Source organism: Triturus cristatus, chromosome 3_2, assembly GCF_964204655.1.
Source record: "Triturus cristatus chromosome 3_2, aTriCri1.1, whole genome shotgun sequence".
NCBI classification, from domain to species: Eukaryota; Metazoa; Chordata; class Amphibia; order Caudata; family Salamandridae; genus Triturus; species Triturus cristatus.
Window position 1 is genome coordinate 1121277658 of NC_140584.1, and position 8785 is coordinate 1121286442.

An 8785-nucleotide genomic window follows, 5' to 3' on the forward strand; every position below is an offset into this window, starting at 1 on the left:
CTCGGCACCATCATACGTGTGCCATAGAGAATTGAACCTCCCATATATAGAGGACTTTATAAAATCTAGACCTGCTCTGTTTTGGTTAAAAATTTGGCGTAATCCAGCAGCCTCACTGACTCGTGACATAATCTTAGACTGCCTAAAAAGTGAGCGGGCAAAATATATTCCCTGGCTCAACGCGGTACAGATGAGCCTTCTAAGCGTAGATATGGGGCATCTCTTTTCAGCACCCGAAACAATCGATCCATCACATAAGACCATAGTGAAAAGGGCCTTATTTGATTTGTATCGAGTGAACAGAGAAAAAATCGAATTTACAAAGCCAGTAATCATTGGGTACATACCACTACAAATATCATGTACTAAGCCATCTAACATGCCCCAAGGCTACCTACGCAAGAAATTGGGCAGATGGAATCGGAGTTTGCTGTTTAGATTTAGGGATGGGAGTGTGGTAAACTTACTCTGCTTCCCCTTAGGTTACCCTCATAACTTGGGGAGTCTATTCTGCCCATGTAACCAGGGTGGAAAGCAAAGTTTGTTGCACTTTACATTGTTTTGTGGCTTTTATGTAAAATATACCAAACACTTTCTAATCCCTTATTTGAGAGCTAATGCCCTGACGGATTTTAATGAGGCTTTCAGAGCTTTACGGATGTTAAGTACTGACGATGTAATTTACAGAGTCAACCACTTTCTTCAAACTGCTGTCCGTTCTCGTGCCTCAATGAACACGACCTGAAGTGTGTTGATCATTTTGCCAAGTTAACTTATTGTGTTTTGTTCATTGGCTGTCCACTCACCTTAATGAACTTGGTTTGAAAGCCTGTTTATTATTTTGCTCATTGCACTTTTGTACATTGGATGTACCATTAGATACGCTGTTTCTAAGATTAGTTTTTATCAATGACTTAGGTTGTTTTACTGTTTGCACACTGCATATTTGCACATTTGATGTACCTTAGACATGTTGCTCTTTTAAAATATGTTTTATTACTCATTGGGATGACTTTTTATGCTTTTTAATAGATGTATTCTCTGGAAATTTCTGACATGTTTGATCTAGAACTATTTTTGCAGTATCTGCGTATTGAATCTGCACTTATTTGACTGTGTATAAGAATGTCTGGTGTATTTTGTATGTACTTTTATGGATGTTTTGTTTATATCCGAATAAAGATCATTTGAATTGAATTGAAAACCTTTCCAAATGTATATGTGTGCTGAACCGTTCAGCATACATACGGAGTAGGATAATGGTTAAACTATATCTAAGCATAGTAATTAGTACGGAAAGGTTATTCTTCCTGTAGAAAAGCCTATACATGACATCACACACACAGCATTACACAATGGCCCAAGAGTGTACGCATTGACGCACGGAAACCTAATGTGTGCCACTTTGGAATAGAGAAAACAGCACTATATATTTGTAGATATTATGTTGTTATGATCGCTTTCTGTGACGCAACACAGCAACTTTTGTTGCAGCACTGTTTTGAGATAAAAGGTGGGAAGCAACCTTTACAATGCGGTCATTACACCGCGATACCTTTACAACGTGAAGTAAGGACATCACAATACTTTACAACTAATTCCACTAGATGGTGCTGAGGTATTGGAAATACATTTCCAAAACCTTCCCTACTGTTATGCAAACTTTAATAGAAATAGTAAATAATACTATTTCTAAGTCCAGCGCCACCCCCCCAGTGGAAGTCGTTGTAAAGACTTGTGACATAATACATTGCGTACTAACAACAAGTTCATTTTTAACAACCGCGTTGTAATGGCACGTAATGCGCCATATTCCAAAAGGTAGTAGATCTGCCCTGGAGAGTTATAAGTGTTACCACACCTATAAGGAAAGCTAAGGCATAAGGCATTTTCTACAGTCTTTACAGTCAGTATTACAATAGGTTTCACATGTCAAAGTTTTAGAAACAGACTAATGATCTAGAGTAAACTTTACTTGTTCTCACGGTGTGCCCTCACGTAATCCATGCAAGGACTCCTTACCTCCACCATGTACTAGTTTTCCTGAAAATAAAAATAAAACATTGCATTAGAAAAATCTGTGTACTCATCAGCAGGGCCAGTACAATGAGTGTTGTGACCCCAGAAAGTAACTGCTTGCTATATCCCCATTTCCTGTTCTGTTGTGACAACCTGGCACTCTCCACCCTTGGAGCTCTTGGTGGGAATCTGCAGGCAAGTACATTGCTGAGTGGACCTATTTACCAGAAATCCTTCTTTTATCATAATGTAGTACCTGCATTGGATGTGGGTGTGTGTCTTTGAGTGCTTTCAATACACTTTCCAGTGATTCATAGGCAGATGTAGCATGCACGGACTACCACCTGTTTTTGTTGTGATTGAGAATGCACTGATTACCACCTATTTTTGATGTGATTGAGCATGCACTGATTACCACCTCTTTGTGTTGTGGTGGAGTATGCACTGATGACTACGCTTTGTGTTGTGGGGGATCATGTAGTGATTACCACCTCTTTGTGTTGTGGTGGAGTATAGGAAACTGTCTCTTTATGTGATATATCATAAGGTTGATATACCATGTAAAGAGTCCAGGGGTTCCCTTATGTGTGAACAGGAGCTTGCTATGCAATCCCAAAGTGCTCTTTTAGGGTATAGTGTGGTCGAGCAACCCTAGGCTTAATGCAGAGAAGTTCAGGACATTTGTAAATACACACAATGATTAATATATGACAACACGAGAAGGAGATCCACACCAATTTAAACAAATGGCAAGTACCTTTATATATGATTTAACATCAGATAAAAATCATTCAGATAAGTACTTTTATAAAGATTCTTTCTTTTTACTTTAAAAAGTGGACACTGTGCAACGTTGACCTATGGAAGGAAGAACAAGTTCGGCAAACAAGTGCACTACATTGATTTACAGGACCAACCTCCAGGAGTTAAAGTGAGCAATGGGTAAGTTCCAAGGCAGCACAAACAGTACCCACCAGCAGCACAAGGGTAGCCGGGTACAGGGTGCAAATCAGTATTGGGAGCACAATACATTTCAGTGGGGATCGATCACTGTAAAAACAAGCTGCAGGCTCTGGCTAGGAAGGAAGGGCTCCTACCCTTCTCCCAATAAAAACGCTATCCCAAGTGTTCACCAAGTATTATGCATTCAGTATATTATTACATAGGACCTCATAAGAGCAATGTATTTGCTATGGCCATAAATTAGATAAAGATAAAGCAGAATGTTGAAGGTTCTCAATAAATTTCAAAAAGGAGATTCATACTACACAGATTTCAAAGTACAATATATAAACATCTGAAAATATTAGTTGATGTTCTTCTGAGATGTCTAGACAGGTCAATTGTAATACAAATGTTTTCAGCCTCAGATGTCATGATCATGGCTTCCACAATATGTGGTTCAAGAAATGAATCCTCAGTGTGTTGAACCAGTTATCTAGATATTAAATTACTTTTGAAAGATGGTCTGTTATACAAGCCCTTTAAAACATGACAGGCTATATTAGGCAATTGCAGATTCACACTAGCGAATTAGTGTATTTTCAGCCTTCTGCAATAGGTCGATTACCCTACAAAAGCTGGCTCCTGCACACAAAATAATGATTTCTAGAGCAGATACCTTATTTCACCAGGCTGTATTTCACAATAAGCCGGTGTAGGCTGGGGAAAGTACAGTCAAATGTAAATCACACCTGACTTTTGATGACTTTTGATGACTCTGTCCCAGCATAACAGGCTAATCAAAGCAATATGGCATATTGGAATTTGGAATTTCCTGATTGTACATTTCATCTAAATAGCTAGTAGGTTTAGAAAGTGACACCCTTAAGAATCAGGAATAGGAAACAACATGAAATCTGTTGCCTCAAGAACAACATGATAACATCAATGTCCCATACAGTTGTGAAATCTTTTCACTCAGGAAATCATTGTTTGACATATCATGTGTGAAAGGTAAGAAGCGAGTTCAGCTAATGCCCATTAAATTATTGCTCTCTCAGGTATGACTGTGAGCTAGTGTTGATACCAGCTTTCACATCAGCCACTCACACACATCGCTGTGATGTTTCATAGGGGTTCATCATCTCCCATCTATTATTCAACTTCTACCTAACCCGCTTACCAAACCTGATTAAATCATTCAACCTCACCTGTTCCAAATCATTTAAAAAATTGATTATCTGGAAGACCTCTACAATTTAAAACTTGATGACTGCCTCCAGGTCATAAAAACATGGAGACGAATAACCACCTAAAGCTAAATACAGCCGACCGAGAATATGAGCTGCAGACAATGGTTAAAATTCCAGCCTACCCTCATATGGCCTAAGGAGCATGAGGCACCACCAACAATATCAAAATGAGTCAGAAACCCTGGGGCAACTATGGATTCAGATCCATATTTGATACCACGTGTTCATAATATAAAACAGAGTGCCTTCTACTATGTTGCATCCTTCCATAACATGGATACCTACAGAAACTGCAAGCTAATCTCACACTCGTAATCTCCAAGCTTGACTATTCCAACAGTCAATACCTTGGCGTACCTGCATTCATCATATGCAAAATACAACTCATTCAAATTGCTACTGCAAGAATTCTCTGCCTTCACCTAAGAGAGCACAAGGCTCCATGCTTCCAATCACTTCACTAGCTCTCTATAGCAAGAATTGCAATGTTCGAGGCAGTTTTTACAGAGTCTGCAAGGAAAAGGACGGCTACACCTATACACTAATTTCAAAGACTCCAGGTTTGCACCGCTCATCACCATACTACCTTAGTATAAGAAATCTGTAGGATGCACTGCTTTTTCAGAGAAAACTGCCAAGGTCTGGAAATCACAATCAGCCATCATTCGAAGCATTCAGGAGCAGATATACTTCAGAAGACTGTTGATAGCAAACTTATTTACAAGAAAACTACATCCACACATTCCAGCAATTTGAACCAGTAAAGACAGTCACAACCTAAAATCCAATCTTCAGCTTACTATCCACAGATTGGAAGCAACACAACCATCAATCTACTTTCTATAGGCAGGTAAGGTAAGGAGGGCTGACCTATTGTTCTATGAGGTAATATATAGTTATTAAACTTTATATATAACATTTCTAGCTCACACTTAGTATACCATCAGACTCAGAGGTTGGTCAGTCGCCAACTATAACTTACACATCTTATATTCACATAAGACCTATCTACTATGAGGATTGTCCATTACCAGTACTGTGCAGCCAATAAACAAGCTATCACTAGCATGTCATGATTGAAAAGATCCGTCACACACTGTGGAGCAATCAGAGGGATTTATTCTAGCTCAGCAATGCAGGTTCCAGATATAAATACACTATGGCTGCTTCTTTATATTTCACAATGCCAAGCAGATATAGGATGATAGTAACAATGCACATCTCAGCAGATCTCTCCACTTCTCTCTCCCTCCAACCATGCCAATCCTGCCCACACACAAAATGTCTGATTGGACAACCAAATTATGTAACTATCTAAGCAGACTATAATCATAGGTAATACCATAAAGGAACATGCACAGCTGTTCAAAACTGCTAACATACTTAAAAACCATAAACTGTGTTTGTGTCTCTCCCACCTCATCATCTACCACATTGCTACAGGCTACGTTGCATATCCCGATAAGCGCACTTTGTTGTGATCATGCATGAAGTGGAAGCACTTCCTACATAGAATCTTAAAACATAGACAACAACGTTCCAGCCACACACCAATCTACATGCCGTAGGCTGCTGCTCATGTAACTATGCACTTCATTGCCACACATAGGGGTTGTAAGTGCTATGTAAATGCTGCAATAAAATATAATACAATATTTATCACGTATGCATCACCAAGATTTGTTTTAATCTTGTTGAAATCCTTGTTTCCATTGCACTTGGGAATAAAAAACAAAATATCCTTCATTTTTGCTTTCATAATTGCTTATTTACAGGTATTTACATTTTGTGTGTATTAGAAACAAATTGACATGCTGCAGTCTTTCTTTTCACACTTTTTGCATGCAGGGCCACTGGAATTATGGCATTCTGAAGCCATGTAGTTTTCCACATGATTATGAATTAGCTGCACTTGCCACATAATCCACCATCTGTGGCATAATTTGCAGATTAAAAAAAAAAAGTTTCAAGCTCAATCAGATCAAAAGTTACCAAAACACTACATCATGTGATGTTACACAGTGGAAGGTCTTTACCAAAGGTTGAATGCTCCCCTTTCAGTTGCTGATAGCTGTATTTGGATGTAATACTGGTCCTTATGAGGTGCAACTGTTGCCCAGATAGCGCTAACGTGTAAAAATGGCAAAATAATGAATTACTACTACCACACAGGTGTGCTGCATTAAGCCGCATAATTTGTGTTTTTGATTTCGACATCATTTATTCAACCATGCCAAATAATTATGATTTGGGCCTCTCCAGCCACATAATACCAGTTGCCCTGCCTGTACCCTAGTGAGATTGTCACAAAGTTCACATTGCAAAATCGTCTCACTTTGCAATCAGAGAAAGAAAAGAAAATATTTCCTCATTAAGAGTAAGCCCCAATGTGTCAGAGGACATAGCATGACATTTAACCTCTGTCTTTGAAGGAGCAGTCAATGTATCAAGATAAAAGAATGCATTTTATTGCTAATTCACCTTCTGAACTCCACCGTTTTTTACAGTGGTAGCTAAAGTTTGCCCAATTGGGGAAGCAATTGTACAATTTTAGGAAAGAGCTCTGGAACTGGGGACCTGGATAGGAGGAACCCTGTGCACTTTCAGGCAAAATCACAAATCTTACCAGCCAAAAAGTGGGGGTGACCATGTCAAAAAGGAATATTTTCTGACACGGACCATGCACTTAATACCACCTCTTTGTGTTTTGCGGTGATTCCATTTCAGGCATGTGAACTTTGTTCTTAGCGATACCAATATTTCAGTAGCCAGTGTTGTAAGTCCTGTGTTTATGACGTAAAACGCTAAGCAAGATATACTGAGCGACTGAAGGGCCAAGTTGATTTGCCGTGCTTAAACGTACAAACTGGAAATATAGCAATCAGTAGATGAAAAGAGCCATGTGTAAAACTGTACATAGCTTGAATTGTTAGTTTAAAAAGAAATATTTTGAGAGTGCTTTAGTAGAGTTATTTATTATGAGTCAGTATTTTGAGCATGCACTGGTACAAAAAAACCCCAGAAAACATAAAAAAGAAGCTCAAAGGAAACTTCAAACACTAAGTGAAAACAAATGTTTTAAAAAATCGTTAAAATAACGAGAAATCGACATAATACCACCTTTTACTGAAAACACGATATAAATATTTTCAAGTGTATTTTACGCATTCTTCTTTCTACATGATATGGATTTCATGCACATAAGGTTTGGATGCTAATCACAGATGCAGTGACTCTCCAAGTTTTAGATTTTAGTGATTAAATTCACATAAAGCTAGAAATCAGTTGAGTTCCATTCTGTGTTCATTTGTAAAACAAAAGAAACAACTGGGAGCACGCAGCCAATGCAGCAACGCAGGCAATAGTCTAAACTATGAATACATGTGGAACAGATGAGTTACAACTTCATTTATTTCTACTTAATCAAGAATAATTTTGAATAAATAACAATTTAATGAGCAATAAAACCCAAAAAACGGATAAATGCAGGTTGAAATATTGAATGGCAAAAAACAAATTTTCACAAACCCTTGGAGACTCTCTGAACTTAAGGACTCAGCCTACATCTTTACTCACCTTGAAAAAACATATACATACTTACCTCTTCCGCTTATCTACTGAATTCTATTGCATTTGATTCTTATGTTTCTCATAAAGCAGCTTGATCAATTTTAATGCAGGAGAGTTACATGAAAATGTTTTATAAATAAATAAAGCACAGATTAATGCCTGTTTTCTAACCTCCATGTGTGACAGTCACATAAGCAAGGAGTAGGATGAAGCACTTCATTGTGGCCTCTGCAGTGTTCCAACAGAAGGAATTCTCTGTGTGTCTCTCTAGCACCCTTCAACTGTCTTAAAGTGAAAGCCCTGAGTACTATGGCCAATGGAGCAGCACAAGCAAAGGATTTTTTTAAAATTCAAACCAGGGGTAGGGCTAGTCCTTAAGTCTTTGTTTTGTATCCAATGTTTGAAGAACATGAAATAAAGATTCCCAGAATACATAATTCACATCACCACACCAGGTACTACTGCCAAATAAGGCCTAGATGTGCGTCACTATTTCTTCATCCAGATATTTGTTTGGCTCTTACCAGATAGTGAGATTCACAGACACTTTAATTAAATGTTTATTTGCCAGAAGTAGAGTACACAGTGGCGGCTGGTGTCATTTGAAAGAGCTGGTCTTACTGTTCTGGATGAGTACCCGGTGTTGAGCAAGTGTGGCGAATAACGCGACTCCTGGGGTTCTCCCCTGAGAAATGTTTGAAAATCGAGTGGTAAAATAGTGGTTTCCAAGAAAATTTAAGAAAGCAAGATGGTTAATAAAGCAATTGTGAAAGTGTAGTTATGACATCAAGAGGTTTAATTTGATAATGACGTAGGTAGTTGCTTATTCAGTATAACCAAAGAACTTTATAGCAGACTGAGATAACAATACTGAATACCGCACAGATTTCTTTCATTATTGGTAACTTGGGGTGTTACCAAATATAATGCTACTCCATTTCCTGGCCTCCAAGGAGGTAAGAGTCAGCTGCCTTTGCTGGGACTCCAAAATATGACCTGCA

General features: G+C 38.4%; 1 protein-coding gene across 4 annotated transcripts in view; it reads right to left on the bottom strand.

Moving 5' to 3' along the window:
- Window positions 1-8109, bottom strand: part of LOC146859224 (uncharacterized) — a 121099-nt gene extending 112990 nt beyond the window's left edge. For 3 of the 4 annotated variants that reach the window (XM_085646962.1, XM_085646961.1, XM_085646960.1), the window contains exons 1-2: window positions 7956-8109; window positions 2023-2043 (exon numbers count right to left, since the gene is read on the bottom strand). In XM_085646962.1, coding sequence (XP_085503088.1) covers window positions 2023-2043; window positions 7956-8004 — 70 coding nt within the window. In that variant the 5' untranslated portion in view covers window positions 8005-8109. The remainder of the gene's footprint in view (window positions 1-2022; window positions 2044-7955) is intronic. The other variant, XM_085646964.1, reaches the window with a different exon arrangement.
- Window positions 8110-8785: the final 676 nt, after the last annotated feature.